This window comes from Fulmarus glacialis, unplaced genomic scaffold (assembly GCF_000690835.1).
Source record: "Fulmarus glacialis isolate BGI_N327 unplaced genomic scaffold, ASM69083v1 scaffold21599, whole genome shotgun sequence".
Lineage (NCBI taxonomy): Eukaryota > Metazoa > Chordata > Aves > Procellariiformes > Procellariidae > Fulmarus > Fulmarus glacialis.
Genome location: NW_009231676.1, coordinates 1410 through 19328, shown reverse-complemented (window position 1 = coordinate 19328; position 17919 = coordinate 1410). Strand labels below are relative to the sequence as shown.

At 36.8% G+C, this 17919-nt stretch overlaps 1 protein-coding gene across 1 annotated transcript; it reads right to left on the bottom strand.

Moving 5' to 3' along the window:
• Positions 1–985: 985 nt before the first annotated feature.
• Positions 986–17678, bottom strand: ALX1 (ALX homeobox 1; the record flags this gene model as incomplete). The annotated part of the gene is made up of 3 exons (XM_009584664.1): positions 986–1622; positions 13534–13662; positions 17346–17678. Coding segments are annotated over 3 exons (783 nt in total), but the record flags the coding sequence as incomplete, so codon positions are not given.
• Between the last annotated feature and the right edge of the window lie 241 nt (positions 17679–17919).

The window sequence follows — 17919 nt, the reverse complement described above, 5'->3', positions numbered from 1 at the left end:
GAATGTGACAGGGGAAAGGGAGGAGAAGTAAATCAAAGCAGATAGCAATTCTCCAGATGTAAAGTATTTTTCTTCTCCTCTATTTTTTTTTCCACCAGAAATGTCAGAAAGTCTGCTGACATTTTAATTCCTTTGTGATAGGCTGGGAGCTGAGAGCCAAATCCTGCTGCCACTGCAGTCAAAAAGATTTTTCCTATCAACTTTAAAGGGAGCAAACCAGTCTTACACTCTGAAAGAAAAAAAAAACAAATAAGCAAAGTATCAACAAACTGTAACTAAAACTAAACGAAATGTACTCTTATAACATCTTGAGATCAGTTACAGACTGAAACTGGCAAGCCTTGTTGGACTTTTTTCTTTTCAGTTTGACCATAGCATAACAAAAACGAGTTAGTAAGACTGACTGGATTGGAAGTAAGACTTTGCTATTGTTGTGGGTTTTTTCTAAATCTGGATTCCGTTGAAAACATCGCAATACTATTCCATGCTCACTTCTAGTCAGCTAAGTTTCAAGATACCCTATCTGCAACCTTACAGATTTAATTTAAACACTAGTTGACTTACATAATCTGTGCACATCTTTGAAAACTTTTTTAAACACACTGATTCTGCTTTTAGTGATACATTTGGTAAAAAAATCTCATTATCTTTAAGAGGAATACACTCAGGTCCATAAAATAAAGGACTACCTTCTATTCTCGTTAGTTTTGCATTGATAACTCCAATGAGCTCAACGTGCATTTAGCAAAACAGCAGATCTGGCTCAGAGCAGCAGCACAGTGCTGAGAGAGTTAGGTCTACAAATTCCACCTACAACATGAACGATCATATATTTCCTTCTCTGCATGGTGTGCTTAGAGATTTACTTCATGGTTTTAGTATAATAAATTTATTTTCCTTTACAGAGTTGTTCCCTCATGAAGTATTCATTCGTAAAGCATTAACTTTATATACAGTACTGCTAAAAACCAATGGAGTAGACATATTTGCTTAATAGTTTTATTTTTTTTGCAGGTTCTATAATCATATTTCATCAACTGGTACAACAAAACGTATTTCTATATAAAAACCAAAACAAAGAGGGCTTGTTGAGCTTGTTGCATGGTAAATCTATTTGGTTTATTCTTGTTTTATTGTTAAATATTATATTGCATTTGTTTAAGCAGACATCGTGTATATTGTGATTTCTAGCATTCCACACACAGCAGCTTATTGTTGTGTCCTTTAAATATGGGAAATAAAAATGTTTTCAGTTTGCTTTTTAAAAAAAAAAAAGGAAATTAAGAAAGGGTACTGCTATATTACATGGCCCAGGAAATATTGGCAGCATGCTCTTTGGCTTTCATCCGTAGAACTGCAATGCTGGAGGATCTCCTTTCAAACTCCGGCTTTGTTTCAAAAGCATGTCCATTGGTTGCCCCAGAAAGTAAAGAGTCAGTGAAAAAATTATTGAGAGGCACGTGGCTGAACTGATTCTGGTGGTTTGAAAAGCCTGTGTAGCCAGAATCTGTCCGGGGTGAATGGGAATAAGGTGTCATACAGGAGGACGTATCTCGTGGTAGCATGCAGGAAGTAACCACAGAACCGCTAGCCGCATTCCCTGCCCACAGATTGTTCTGAATCTGGAACACATAAAATGAATAAGATTAAATTTAGATAGTTCATCTTTTGTTTTCTGCAATGCTTGATTTGCTTTACTTAACACATCCATTATTAGTTCTCCTCTAAAATAAGCAACAAGTACTTTACCAGTTCTCTGTGATCATATTAGAAGATAGCATGAAGATGTTACATGAGTGAAAATACTGGATCATTCACTTAAGAGCAAGGGCTGCTGAATCATATTCCTTGCTCTGTCATCCATTTGCTCTGTGGCTCTATCCTGAGTGTTTACCATTGAACCTCAGGATGCTATCAGCCCAGTCACTCAGTAAAATTAGTGGCAGCACAAAATTGACTTCAAAGAAAAGGTGTCAAAAGAGCGTACCATATCATAGCTGTTTTCACCATAAAAGCTGTAATGGTAGGAAACAGTGTAAAAGGGTGAACAAAACAAATCAGAAATTCTCAAGTGACAAAGCCCAACAAGTATTTGCAAAACTAAATACTGAGAAACCTTGCATAATAACTTTAAAACAAATGAATCCATAAAATACAGGCATGGCTGATAATACATCCAAGAGTTTTTCCTAAAGTTGTTTCAAAGATGGTTTTAAGATAAAAATTCTTTTCATGATGTTTTTGTACGAAATTATCATTCCTGTTTCAGCTCTCAGCCTTAACTGGCTGCACTGTGTGTCCCTGGAAAACGTTGCATGACAGACTAGGAGACAAACTGTGTGGTTACCAGCAATGTCTGCTGAAGATCTGGAGTAACCACGTATTCAAGCTTTGATGTGTAATGCCTTCTATACTTGGCAGTCACTTAAAGCTTCATTCTGAGTCTCAGGCCTTCTCCTATCATCTATGTATAGATGCTATTTATGGATAGGTATTTTTCACTTATTTGTTACTAGATGAACAGATGGAAAGATTTTCAAGGCCTAGCACAAGTCAGCTCCTGTCGTTATCTCAGACTGTGCATTCTTTCATTCCTCCTCTATTCACTTTGCTTTAATCAGACTTCACACTCAGCAGCTGTCCTTCTGTCTTTTTAAACTCTCTACTCTTTATATCTCTCTATCAGTACTATATGGATATAATTTCTGACACACTGACTTCCTCGGTCATTTCTCACTTGCACTCACCATTATACAATATACAGCTTTATATTTCTTCTCCACTTTTACTTATATCTCTTTCCTGAATGCTGATTTTTTTAAAACAATATACAAATATCATGATACAAGACATTTGTAGCCCTCATTCACACTACAGAGCTTCTCACCCAGTAATTATATCCTTTTCTTTTTGTTCTACTTTGCTAAATTTGTCTTCATCCTAAAAATCTGTTGTCTGTTCAGTATATCATTACTCTGATGCACTGGGATTGAGCCCACATGTCTTTGTTCCCTGCTATACGTTGGAGTAATTGCAATTATTCTTTGCTTAGCACTGTAAAGTAAATTCCCACTTCAAACTTAATTTTGCCTTCACATTCCAAATCCATAGACAAAGGAATTTTGGCTTTAAGATATGTAGGTTATCTCTCTAGTTGAGTAATTTTTTTTCTGCCAAATAAGAGGTCAGGGGAAGTAATGAATTATGACAGACACACACATACACACACACACAGAATGAAAACATGTTTCTAATACTAAGTTGTTTTTTTCTTATTGTCCTATTACATTGCAACAACATATAACCACCAACAAGCTAAAGAGATAAACTATGGTTCACTGAACTCATCCAGCTGAGATCTAGTGCAGATAGCAAGGATATATAGAGAGATAAAGTCTTATTTTAAAATATTTTGAACAGTTGCATTAGCAGGGATCATCAGGAGCTGACAAACTAGTTCGGGCTCCTTGGCAATTCCAGCAGCAAAAAAGAACCAGTAAATGCTCCCTCCTTGTTCACACAGACATGCATACATACAGGCATACACACACCTCCACTCTTGTGAATGCAGCTTGCCTTTCCACACACACACAGCTAGTTGGGCAAACCTCAGGCATCTGTTCTTGCATATCTTAGGTGGTCTGCTGAGAGGTAATGGAGTGAATAAGGTACCTGGGGAAGGATATCAAGGATTTTTCCTCCTTCTTGTGGGCCTCCTGAGATCTACAGGAGGAAAGAGACTCCAGTGAGAGTTTCAGAACTTTCCAGTTCCCATCCTTCCCTCATCCCTTCAGCAGTTTTTAGAAGACTCTCAAACATCAACCCATGGAAAACCTTCTGCAGCTTGACATGATCCTCAGCTGCTTTATTACTCCTTAATTAACCCACCTGAGCCAGTTTTGACTTATAATCAGACAAACTTTTTTTGATCTTCAGAGAACAGGTGGTTTATCTGGGGGTTAAAGGACATATCTTATCCTGACTTATTTGAACTATTGTCTCGCTTGTTGCATTCAACCACACAGAACATTCCCGAAGAGAGCAGTACATCTCTTATGGCTCAGGATTCAAGGATTTCTGAGTGTCCTATTGCCTGGAAGGTTTCTCAGATCCTAGTACAGATTTACAGAATATGACAAGAAGGAAACAAAGGATCCTGAAAAAGCTGGAAAGTGTGGTAGTTAAGTGTACAGCAACTGGGAAGTCATCCACTAAGACTCATAAGGCTTACTGCCTTCTCAGACTTAATGAGTTTGGAGCCACATAGCATGTGATTAGAGTACAAAGGAGAGTAGTAAAAAAGATAGCAGCTGAAAGCCTGTAAGATCCAGAGAATATCTCCACTTTGTTTGAAAGCCCAAGCTGCACACATTCTATCTCAATCATGAACTGGGAAAATCAGAAACCCAGTCATCCATGCAAAAATGGTTGTCTTTTTTTTTTTTTTTGTTCAGGAACACCAGAAACTTTTAATTGTACTTTATTATATTTCATGGTTACATATACGTTTCTTGCAGCAGCAGTAAAAGATTAAGCAACTCTTGGGGTTTTCTTTCCCTTTCTTCCTTCAAAACAAGTTACCCATTCCTATTTCCATGCTGTTCCACTTCAGCTTGTTTTGTTGATACAACTCTTTACTGAATTGAAACAGGGAGCTAATAAAGCTAAAAAAGAATGCAGAAAAAAAAAAAAAAAAAAAAAAGATATATTTCAAACACGTGCACACAAAGCCCCATTCTTTTTGATGGTATTTCCAGGCCAAAAAAGTCTCAGAACCTTCACAACAGGATGAATTTGCCCAGGGAGAGACTAGTTCATCTGTGCAGCTTCTAACACAGGAGTTTATTCTGAAGGAGCTCATCATCCCCAAAGCTAACTCACACATGACAGTGTCTCATTTATCTGACTTACTAAGATGTCTTTCTAAGAAATGCTATGCCAAATGCTGCAGTCATGCAGGCTGCACAGATATAATTATGGGAAGAATTTTCAAAAAAAATCTGTTTAAATAGGAACATGCATGAGTTTGCCTTTAATACAGTCATGATGGGAAGACTTCAAAAGGTTCAGAGGCTCAGTTTGAAAGTGGCCAATAACCTATGTGGTCTGGAGGTATCACAAAATCACCCTTTGCTTCCATATTTCTAGCAGTTTGGTTTGCAGTAATTTAGTACCACCAATTTTCCTGATATTTTTATCCTAGACAAATCTCTTTCAATTTAACTTCAGTGATATTGCACAGGTGTAAATGAGAACCGAATTCAGCTGCAGATCCTAAAATATACCAATGTCTTGTTAAAGAAATATGTGGACAAGCTATTCATTCCTAAAACTTTCAAAGGGATGTCCTAAGTTTCTTCTTTAGAGGAAGGAATCCAAATTAGGAAACTTAACTTCAGAAATGCCACAAGATGCTAGGAAATCTTTACATCTTCTCTCATGAGACAGTTATGCTTTTCAAAAGAATGTTTCAGTCATATCAATTTTCTGTTCATTTTAGTTGGTTGAGTGACTTCACTTTTGATATTAGATTTTCATTTCTTAGCAAGGATTTACAACATAAATATCTTATAGTGAAATTTAGGTGCAGAAGGTATTCCTGTATTAAAAATAAATACAGTAATGTTTTACAATAAGTCAAAATTATCAGACCTTCTTCTGGTATGTTGGAAGGAAAAGGGACATTATGTACATGAATTTAAAGAAAATATTTTTCCTCTTAAACTCTTGTGTGATCCATGAACTATATAAAAGCCAATTCAGAGACTGTGAATGAGGCTATACATACAGCACATCTCTGGTTTCTGTTAACATCACAAACAACTTGAGCTTTGCTCTTGTGGTTACCATGAAATTACCAGAGCCCTTCAATATATTTACCTACTGTGTGTTTTATACACACACACACACACACACCCCCTTCCCAATAGAAAAAAAAAAAAAAAAAGTAGGATTTCATAGCTGTGACAAGAACATAACTGGAGAGTTATGGTTGTTAACATGGTTATGATATCATTTCCTAAGCATATGACCTTCTCCTCGACACTGCAGAGGAAAATTAGCTGAGGTAATTGGTCATCCCACTTGGTGTCATTGCTTTTTTTCTGTTAAAATTTCAAGCTCCTGGCGCTTCAGCCTTCTTACACAGCACCTGAGAAATCATATAAACTCAGATCTCCAAATTTTCTGAGAGTTGTACTATCACTTACCCAGTGTTGGTTCTCCCATCGCCAAATGTCTTGTCTCAAGCTATTTGAGTCACCTGCCTATCCAGACTGGAGTCTGTTTCCAACCGACACACATATAAGCACAAACAGCTTCTATTTGAGTGGATATGTGTTTTAGTGCTTCACATGGGAAGCAAAATGTTAATCTCTTTTAAGATCTTTAGATATGAAGTAATAAGTTATTGCTGTTGTTGTTGTTATTATATTACATAAGATATGTTATGTTATGTTATATGTTATTATAATTACTCTAGTAAGTAATTAGAAACTACACATTGACTCTGTTTTCAGGATGTTCCTGGGCATTGCAAGGAAGACAACAGTGGCACTAACTGAACAGTTAAGAATTTACCTAATTATAGAAAACATGCGAATGTCAGAGAGACTGATTTGCTAAATTTTTGTCACTCCTCTCTTTGTGTGAAGCAGCAATCCTTGCACTGCTAGAAAACATGAAACCTTGCTTGCACAAGGAGATACTTTAGGCAGATTAAATGCAATAGCTGTTAAACTGCTCAAAACTGCTAGTTTACAACTCATGATCTGTAGGCTGTTCCTAGTCCATTAGCACAATTAATTTGGTCTGTCACTTGCCACAGTATTTTTTTTTCTGGGGGTCTCTTAAGAACATCCAAAGTATGGGCAGAAATTTGCCTTTAGTTCCCAAGCTTGCAGATTCATAGATTCTCAGAATAATTTAAACTGAAAAGGACCTCTGGGATTATTATTCCAAACCCTTGCTCACAGCTAACTTTGATTAACTTTAGATCAGGTTACTCAAGCCCTGTCCAGTCAAGTTTTGAGTAGCTCCAGCTACAGAGATTCAATAACTTCTATGAGCAACTTGTTCCAATGCTTTACCACTCTCGTATTTTTTCCTTTTCATCTAGACAGAATACTCCTCGGCGTAATTTGTGAAGATTTTATAGGAGTCGCTGGACCTAATGAACATGTGAAGATCATCTGTACTGTATTGGGTTCAGGTACATATGAGAAAGCTGCAGCACACCATTGTCAGTTATGTCCATAAAATGCAAGTTGGCCCTTGGTAACGAGAGGCTTAATGCTACAGCTCTAAAATATGTGATAGGCCCATTCAGTTCACATTTAGGCCTTACATTCGGTGAAAAAAATAAAAATCTGTTCATTTGATTCCATGCTGAAGAAGGTGCAAAATAAAGCAGGATTCGAAAAGTCATCAAGCTTTTATTCTTGTACGAGATGTTTTGTAGGCAAACGGTAACTTCTCCCTACTGCAATCTCAGGGCCAGTTATGATAATAATTAATCATATTTCATGTCTATGATACAGTTAAAGACAAAATTTCATACTTTGAAAAATACTATTAAAAAGAAGTTTGTGTCTCAGAAAAAAATTGATTTGCCTTATAATTAAGCCCTAGCTAAAGTCACTCACAGACTTAAAGAAATACATGTTTCACAAAAAAAAAAAAAAAAAAGCAACAAACAGAATGTTGAAACTGCGAGGAGGACCACATACGGTGATGGGTTAGAACCAAGAAAAAATAAAAGCGCAGTGCACAAACTACTTTGTGTGGAACAGACACCACCCAAAAAGATTAGAAGTGTTACTCTTGTTGGAAGATCAGCCACAGCAGTGCAACAGTCAGCACATATGCAGCAAGCAACATACCATCCAGGTGGTGGCCCAGCCTGAGCTCCATGCTGTCACAGCTAGACAGCATGAGTATATGATAAAACTTCTTTGAAGCTAGCTCAGATATGTCTACCACATCTACTCCTACTTAATCAGTGTACCCATAGCCTTAATGAACTATTGTGATTAACTGTCATTTATATGTCTACTACAGTTAAAAGAATTTTTAAGTCATATAACATGTGGTGTCTAATATATGCCATATGAAAGATTTAATTGGAGCATGTAACTTTGATTATTGCTAATGAGAATTACCCATATGTACTAAGGCTAGAGCAGAACTGTAATGATGATCCAAGAACTTAGTACATAACACATGTATACTGATACCACTTCTACACTCTTTGATTGCCAAAACAAATCATGTGATGCCATGCTGTTCAACACATTTAATTTGATTTATCAGTCTGGTGGATGGAATGTAAACTTCAGCCTCTTCCTTCTTCTGTTTTTGAGATTTCAACATTCTCCCTTCTTTCTACACCTTCTGTATCACTCCAGTTCCCATACCTTTTAAATGTTTTTGTCTCCTCGGGATTCCCACCTGCACTAGGCTGGGTTTTTCCACCAAAAAAAAAAAACCCTAAATTCAGTCCTAATCAACTCCAGCCTGCATTTTCAAGTAAATAAGAGAAGCAAACAATACATTTCACACATGATAGTAAGAGGGAAAGTATAATGGTGTGACAGGATAAACCCTCTCAAAAGAACTTAGAAGAAAAATAATAACAAATGAACTAGACTCAAAGAACAAGCAAGAAGAAAATATGCAAAGTATGGAAAGAGACTAGGTGGGGGAAAAACTTTGCCTGTTGTACCTGCTTTTCAAGGATACAATTTAATGTTTATTTACATACTGATGCACTTTTACATTTATAAAGATGACATCTTTATAAATTTAACTTATACAGGGAAAGCTGGAGGTCTATGTGATAATAGTGTAGGCTTTTGATCAAATTTCACTCGTGTGTGTAAATAAGGAGGGGATAAAAATGAAAGGCTTTTTGGTCCCTTGCTACTTCTCATACTTACACATTAAATCTGTCAAGTTCAAGTACCCTTTGTCACATTAGCCTTCTCACTAGGCATAGAACAGCAAAAGTAGTCAAGTAAAGACCAATAAGGTAAGAGAAGAGCAAGGCTAAGCAACCTTTTTATTGTTCCTCTCCTGACACATAATATTTAGATCACGTCTGAGATAACTATAGATGTCTGCAGCTGAACCAGGCATCAGAGAGAAAAACATACTTTTAGAGATCATTTTACCTATTTTATTCCTTATACTTCAGGAAGAGAAAACTTAATTGACCAGATTTTCACCAACTTTAAAGGGACCACAACTCTGGCATAAAAATCCCTTTGATTAAGTTTCCTGAACACAAGTGTCTAATATCTATCTGACCACCAGCTGCCTCCTCTGAAGGGTGCATGCTTCTTGTAAATCCTGTTCATCAGCACTGTAACAATGTCTCAGATATCCCAAGACATCTTAAATAGCACTGTATTTAGGTGACCAAATCAAGTACCGCTTGTTCACTAACATTTACTCAGGTGAGTTGAAGTAAAGGTCCCCATGAAGTGAATCTGCACTCATTTCCTCACTCATGTTAGGATGCTGCCTCTCAGCTTTCATATCATCAGCAGAATATTGCTGGCTAATGAGGCTCAAACTGTCTGGGATAAGAGTTTTAACCAGTGAATTGTTTTCTAGGGGCACTTAGGATGACTTAGACCACAATGTGTTGCATCTGCAAGAGAAACTTGAAGCTTAAATACTGAAATTAATGAGACTGAAACCTTTTACTAGAATGAATGAAAAGTACTGTATTTAACATTTTCCTAGAAAAAATCTGATTTTCGGCATAATGTCAAAAGTTAAATATTTCGTCTGGGTGAAAACTTAACAACTCTGTGGTATTTTTAATGTTAAAGCCTAGAAAAAACATGTGAATAACAGATGATTATCCTGTACTAATATTGTACTAACTGTTCTCCTCTGCAATCCAGGTGTTGCCAGTATAATTAATGGAAGATCTATGTGTGCAGAATTTGGACAGTTTAGGAGATATTTAACTTCTTGGCAGCCAGCTGAGCAACTATTTTGCACAATAAGTTACACCTAAGTCAACATACTGTAAAAATAATTGTAGCAAAGCAAACAATTATGGTCTAGGAAAAATTGTTTATTACAACTTTGAAGATAAAGATGTGTAATTTAATAGCAAAATTAGACTGGATTATAGAAAAGGGCATTGGACCAGACCACCTCCAGAGGTACCTTCCAATCTCAACCATCCTCTGATTCAGAGCCAACCTTCTATCTGAAATAAGTTGAAAAGATCATTTCCTCACAGGAAAACCTTTCAGGTTTATATTGTCACAAAAGGCATAGCAGCATCGTGTTCTTAATTTGTACATGATGAAGATAATTGATGAAGAGACTAAGCAGGGGTGTCCACACCCTCTATTGACTGCAAAAGAGACTGATGTTTCTGCTGGAATGCAAGTTGGATGTCTGTTTTGGGAACATATCCGTGGTGGGGCTCAAAACAGAAATCTTCAAACTGCAAATTCATATAATTCACACCAGAAATTCGCATTTGTTCCTGTTCCTTCTGCCACACAGCAGTAAATATCTCAGCTTGATTTTATCCTTTTTCAACATCATCCTATATTTTTTGCCAGCAACAGAGAGTCTGTTTTCCCCCATCTTAATAAAGGCTTCATAAACAAGCTCTGGTGATCTGTGTTCCACAATCCCCAAGAAAAACTAGTTACTCAAAAGTATGGCAAAGCCTGTCTAATATTTAGTGATGTCAATATCACTATAAGAGTGCTTGTACACAGAAAAAAATAAATGGAAAAAAAAAGAAAAGAAAAAAGAAAAAGAGAAAGAATTTTAAAAAAGGGGAAAAAAAGGATGTGTCATTTCCTTTTTGCATTAACTGTACTGAAAAAATGGAATCTCTTTCTGCTTGAACTGTAGGATAGATTAATGAGTTTATAGCTAGTCATGTGCTGTATATTTATTTTCCATAAGTGAAGCACTTATAAACAGACTTCTAGTTTAAAAGATTTGAATGTAGTGATGTTAGTGGTCATTGTGTTTTTAATAAGGATTTTCATTGTCTCAAGCATTCTCACTGGAAATGTCATGTATATGATACACATATGGTTTTACTGAAAGTGAAGATTTAAGAATGTGAAACTGTGAAGAATTACCACCAGGTTAGCAAGATCGTGAACTTGGCATTGACTGTTCTGTGATAATTGCCTGGATACCTATTCATATTCCAGTATACAGCAAAGTAGCCATCTTCTTCACTGAGGAGTAAGATACCTTGTTTTTATCATGTAGCCAAACTATGCATGCAAGCACCCAACTGAAATAGCCAATGTAAAGTGGACTCACACCTTCATTTAGCTCCCTGTTCCTGTTCATGAAGTACAATACAGTACAACACAACTTTCTTGTGCAGCTGACCAGACTCGATTACGTGTTTGTGCCTCTCTCTCTGTTTACCTGCAGTGTGTTAGTCTGTGGCTGTAGGCGAGTACTACATATTAATGTTTATGAATGAGTATACATTTTATATTTCTACACATTTTAGAGATGCTTTATTTAAGATTATGGTACCAACATTTCCATTTCAACCTCCTGTTTTCAAGAACTTATAAATTAATGATAGAAAATTTTGCCAGGCTGAAACTTAGTTGTGTCATCAGCCTAGGAAAGATGTTTTTTATCAAATTCATGAACAGAAATGCAGTGAATTTACTCACATTTCTAACAATCTGAAAGTAGAGAATAGATATTTCATTGGGTTCAGATTTTTGTGGATGATATTCTCATATAATTCAAAAGTGTTTCTTTTTTAAAAACATTAATTTTAGGACAGCCATTTTAAGAGCTTACCAATGACTTGCATTATTCCTTTATCCTATGTTAATGAAACTTCTGTCAGTTGAGAAAATTTGTAGATGAAGTTCTACTAAAAATGCAAGATGAGCTTGGAGACACAAAATTTAGTCTAGAGAACTGAGTCAGGGATACAAAGCCCAAAGCTTAAGTACTGTTCCTTGTACCATCTGTTATGATGCTACAGATAAGTCAAAAAGGCTTTCAAAAGATACTTGAACATCTGGAGTGAGATCTGTGAGTGGCTGTGCATCTATGTCTTTGTGAATGTGCCTAGGAGTGCTTAAGGTCATTTTGCACGTCCCCACCTAGGTAAGTCTCAAACAAGTATTGTGTTCTCCTACTTGAACACAGAGTGTATCATGCAGTGGTTTCTGATGTAATTTGAGCTAATGCACTATTACATTATAAAATAAAAACAGGCAGACTGATAAATGCCACCAGATCTGAAATGGTTGTGCCCAGATCTGAAATGGTTGTGCCCATGTTCTGAGCTGCTGGAACACAAACCAGCTCTGGCCCAGGCACCAAACCTAGTAACATGCAACCTCCTCAGAGGTAAAGCACTTTAAGCTAGGTAGATGACACATGGGCCCAAGGTGTCTGGTACAAAGCTAATGACATTCAGCCAATGTAGAGCATGACCAAAGCAAGGCCACATAGAATATGAGTATAATTCCTAAGGCTGGAAGAGACCCTGCTACCTAATAAACTAGAAGAGCACCAGGACACCAGCAGTGGAAGGACTCTACCACAGGGATCCATACAAGATTTTTGCTTTGTATGGTGTGTTGTTTTTTTTTTTTAATTATGTGGTAAAAGCAATGGGAAGCTAGAGACGTGAAAAACAATGGCTTTAGAATAAAAGTATTCAATGTGCTAATACATGCAAGAAGAAAAACAATAGCAGAGAGTGAGACAAGGCAGTAAACCAAGGGACTGGAGAACAGAAACAGAAGATTCTGATCTTATTACACAGTAATACCTTACTATATACTAACAGAGAACTGAAAAAAAAAAAAAAAAATTAAACAAACTACTACTGCCCGAGAGAGCTCCTGCCTCCCTCTCTCAGCCATATACATTCAATTCTGATTGTACATGGCCATAATATGGTTTCATGATAGCAGAAGACTTGTTGTATTCAATGGTCTATTGAGGTCTGTAAAGAAACTGTGCATGTTTAATACGTCAGAAGGAAGTTGCTTAGAGATCACATAGTTTATGTTCGTCTTACCAAAGCACACAAGACCAACATTGTTAAGACAGTTGTGCCTGTGAATATAAATATCCCAGAAGTGAAATTCTGACCTTATTATATAAAAGTACATCATTCCTGTCAATCTCAATGGGTCTAGACATCATCCAGAATTTATGTATGGACCTAGAAGCGATTCAAATCCCCATGTAATTTTTTGTGCAGAAAAGACTTCACCGCACAACCATATTGCCAGCCACTCTCAGTCCATAACTTATGCAAAACTCTGCAGCTCCTAAGATTGTTCTTTAAAAAATACTTGTATTTTAAGAGTAATTATTCATATTGGGTGTCAGAACTGTTGTTTACTGTGCCAGGGCCTGTCGACATGTCTGAAGAACACAGAAAGCTAAACACAGTAAAGTCTTCATGCATCTTCTGTGCACGTGTGTGCCTAAGGATGGAAGAGAAGGTAAATGTATAACCAAAGTACTACTTGGTCTTTACGATACCTGAGGGTAGCTGTCAGTCCTTGGAAGAACAGATATATCATAGGTGGCAGCAAAATGGCTCTTAGCTTGCTGGATCTGACCATAGCGTTCTCTTTTCCTCCACTTTGCTCTTCGATTCTGGAACCAAACCTATAGTAAATGAGGAAACAGTCATCAAGATAAACTCAGTTACATAGTGTGCAAAGAGTCTTAGGAAAAAGCCAAGAGATTCTGGAGAGTAGCTTTGAAAATTTCTGTTTATCTAAGAAAGGGAAGTTCTCCACCTGAGGATGAATTTCTTGCAGTTTCAATATTCTTAAATTCAGACCTGCTTAAGTTATTTCTGGCTATTTTAAAAGTATATGCTGTTTCCGTTCTAGTGCCTAAAAAAACCCAACCAAACAAACAAAAAAAGGAGGAAAGATCAGTCTGTCAGGCACTGCTAATTTTGACAGAGTTCAGTTCTGTAGAGGAAAATCACCAAGTAGCAGCAAGTCACATTGTAAAGAAACTTTCTCTTAATTTCACATGCCCACTGACTTGATACCTATGATCTGCCTCCTAGAGGTATACATAATCTTTACCAAGTGCTGTAATGAAAAGGCAGGAGAAGCTGGCACCAGGACAGTGGTCTATGCTGCAGAAAATGTTCCTATAAGGAAGGCTAATAGGACAAGAAGATAATAAAAAATCACGAGCTCACAGACAGTTTTAAAACTATTGTGACATTTTTTCACATTTGTGTTAGGAAATATCTATGTTTCTGACAATGGAAAACTAAAGAGTGGCACTTTACATTTAGACTATGAAAAAATTTAGACCTGCAGCAACGCTTTCTTGTGAACTAAAAGCTATTTTCTTTATGCTCAAATAACCTTTGGACTGTTCTGTAATATTTTGAGTGTTGGGTGTTATCTCAAAGCCTATTATATACACATTTCTTGCTGTGACTGATATCTGTCATTGTCCTGTGGTCTTCAAAAAATTTTTTTTTCTTTCAAACAGTTTAGTTTGGACTGGCTTAGACTTATCCTGATGAATTAAAGGGATTGCTAAGAAAAGTAACTGTTCCTTTATAAAAGTGATATTATCCAGCTAGGTTTTTATTGTTCATCTATGAGCAAACTCATTCCGACTCTTTTTAAAGAAGTCACACTACTAACAGAACCATTATTCTTTTATGGAAACAATGCCATTGGTTAGTCTTCCTGCTAAATGGATCGTGAATCCATTTGGATAGATGCATACATGAATAGGTTTGGTTTTATATAGACACTGCCTGTGAATCCCATTTTGAGGGATATTTTCTGATCCCTGATGGTGGGATATTTAAAATAACACTGTTTGTTTTATAATTCAGTTTTTGCCTTGATCTTTGGAGAACTCAACTGTCCTTTGATGCTGCTTAAGCAACCAGGGCATAATTTTGTTCATTTTAATTCCCAAGGACTTGTTGCAAATTTAGTATGTGCAATCTTTTAAAATGTACTCGGCAATCAAAGCAAGGCCCATGCATGTAACTGCTGAGTATACATTGTTAGGGACCTTGTTGGTAAATTTGTATTATTTATGATGCCTGAGGCTCAGCAAAAAGAAAAGAAAAAAAAATTCTCCTGTCTCCACAGGAGGCATCAAGAAAACGCTAAGGGAATTTAGTAATGAGGCTCTTTCATTGAAAAAAGACCTTGACAATCTCCTTAAAATGGGTGCCAATTACTTCACTGACATGCAGCAGGAAAGAGAACAACTTAGATAAATTAGGTTCAGGTTGGCTCTCTCTGCATGTATGCAGGACAAATATTAAATTGGATCTTGATGAAATGGCGGTGAAGGGAAATGTGGGTAAGGTATCCAGCTGATCACTCTGCTAAACTAAATCAAACAATTTGCTTGAATTTATAGTAACTAAATGAGAAAAAAAGCACACATTTTTCCCCTTTGACAATCCCCCAAAATGTTTCTGTTTACATCACTTTACTAGAAACTGGCTCTTGGCAGAGATAAAGTAACCATTTGCCTCCACAAAGCAATGTAAAAATCTGCTGCTTGTTATCCTTGCATTGCCAGATGCTTGCCTCTAATGATGTAAGGCCTTTTAAATTGCTTAATCTTGTGATGGAATACTGTTGCTACTCTGGATAAAAATGATCAACATTTCCTTTCATATTTAGCGTATGAGAAATGCAAAGATCGGTTGTCTTTTAAGAAAGGGGAGAACATGTTTAAATAAAATAGAAATAGATATTCTGTGAAAGTCTGGTGAAGATATATATGTTTTCACATTTGCTCTCTTATTTTTAACACTTTTACCATATGAAGCTTCTAAAACTTAGAAAAAAACGTGATAAAAAGTCAGTTGACACATTTTAGCCCAATTCTCCCCTCCCTGTTCTGAATATTAATTTATTCTTGGAGTAGTTCTCAGTATTCCAGAATTATGCAATTGTAAGAACAGTATTTTGACATTATGCAAGCTTTTTTTTAAGTCAAGACTAAATCCTAATGAATGGAAGTCATACTTGGAAAACTATACCAAATTCAGAGGGAGAGGGACTGCACAGAGCCTGAAGAGTTAAAAGCCACTGAACTAATTTCCATCGGTATCACTGGTATCATATCGATGTAACTGACAAACAATTTTGGACTCTGTTTTCCGATGACAACAGTGAATATGCTGTCTCGTTGAATAGACATGAAAAGAACACTTCTTTATAAAATTAATTAGCTGAGTTTGTTTCTGAAAGTGATCCTGGTTTAATCTCAGTTGTATGCATGTGCACTGACGTCTATTTCTTTATACGCATGTGTGAGTATGTGTTTAATTACAAGTTGTGAAGTTGTTATCATATTCAAGTCACTAAATTAAAAAAATTAATCCCAGTCTGTAAGAATCGACAGGACTGCTATTCCCTAAATTGAAATGATGGGGAGATTCCCCCAGAATGGGGAAGATCTCTAAAACCAGGATAAACTCACACCCTTTTCCAAGGGAAGATGTCTGAAAGGGGAAGGGCTGCATTTCCTGAATATTTAGCTTCTTTTCTCACCATTACACATCCAAAGCCATAAATATTGTTGAGATTACTGTACGAGCACATACGGAATGAATCAACTTTGTACGCAGTTAAGATACTCAAACACTGCACTAAGCGGTCAACCGTATGTTTCATTCCAAAAATTACAATAACATTATCCATCGGTAATGCAATTTTAAAAACCAGCAAATGTACTTCCCAATTTTGTGATTTTTAAGCTCATTCCATACAACAGAGATGAAAGGATTATGTTCTTGCACTACATAGACACAAACACACACACACACACTCTCTCTCTCGTACATATGTATTTATACACATCTATGTATGTGCAGTTTCACTGCATACTCTTTGGATCTAAACAAGGAATTTGATTACTTTTTAGATTGTACTTTTCATGCCGTAACACACAGAGAATCCTCTGCGGCCGAGTTCTACGTCGTCATCAGTCTGAACTACATGTAACACATCTCTAATGGGATCTTCACACGTAACATTTTATGTATCCACTGCCTGGAATTCTGACAGTAAAACAGGGCTACCAGAGATCAAGACTGCTTTACCATTGATGTTGTTTTCTCATCCTGTAAACAAGTTTCTAGAGCAGGAACCCAAGCTATTTAAAAAAATAACAAGTTATTTTAGTAGTGCAGCATAACAGCTCATATCCATAAAGAAATAAAGCAAAACGAGCTATTTACTTTAGCTTTATGGGCTTTTGTACAATCCCCAAGAGTGTCATTTACCAGTTCCTACAATGCACAACTTGTCATAGAAATCCTGAAGTTTGGTTCCTACCTGGACTCTGGCCTCAGTGAGCTCTGTTCTCAGAGCAAGCTGTTCTCTTACATAGACATCAGGGTAGTGAGTTTTCTGGAATACTTTCTCCAGTTCCTCCAGCTGCAAACTGGTGAAAGTTGTTCTGTGTCTCCTCTTCTTGCTGCTGGAGACATTGCTGTCACACTTATCACCAAGTTCATCCAGTTCCCCCTTCTCCTGCATCCCTTTCACCGGAGACATCCTGAGATTGTTGCAATTGTCCATGGGCCTGCTCAGCTCTGTGTGAAGAGGCTGTCCTTCCACTTTAGTAATCCCATAGTTCACTGTACACGAGGTGGGGGAGGGAAATAACTGGTTAAAGGGGGAGCTTTAGATTCAAGGGTTCATATAAAACAGTTTCACAAGGAACCAGATTCTGTGTGGCTGCGTATTTCTATACGAGATCGTGGAAGAAATATCTGTAACATTAACCGCAAACAGAGTAGAAGTACTAAATCACATTGAATTTTAGTGGAGAATTGTATCTGAAAATATCACCTAAAATCTTTCAGTGTAAGGGGACTGCATGAGAATGCTTGAACATTTTTACTCC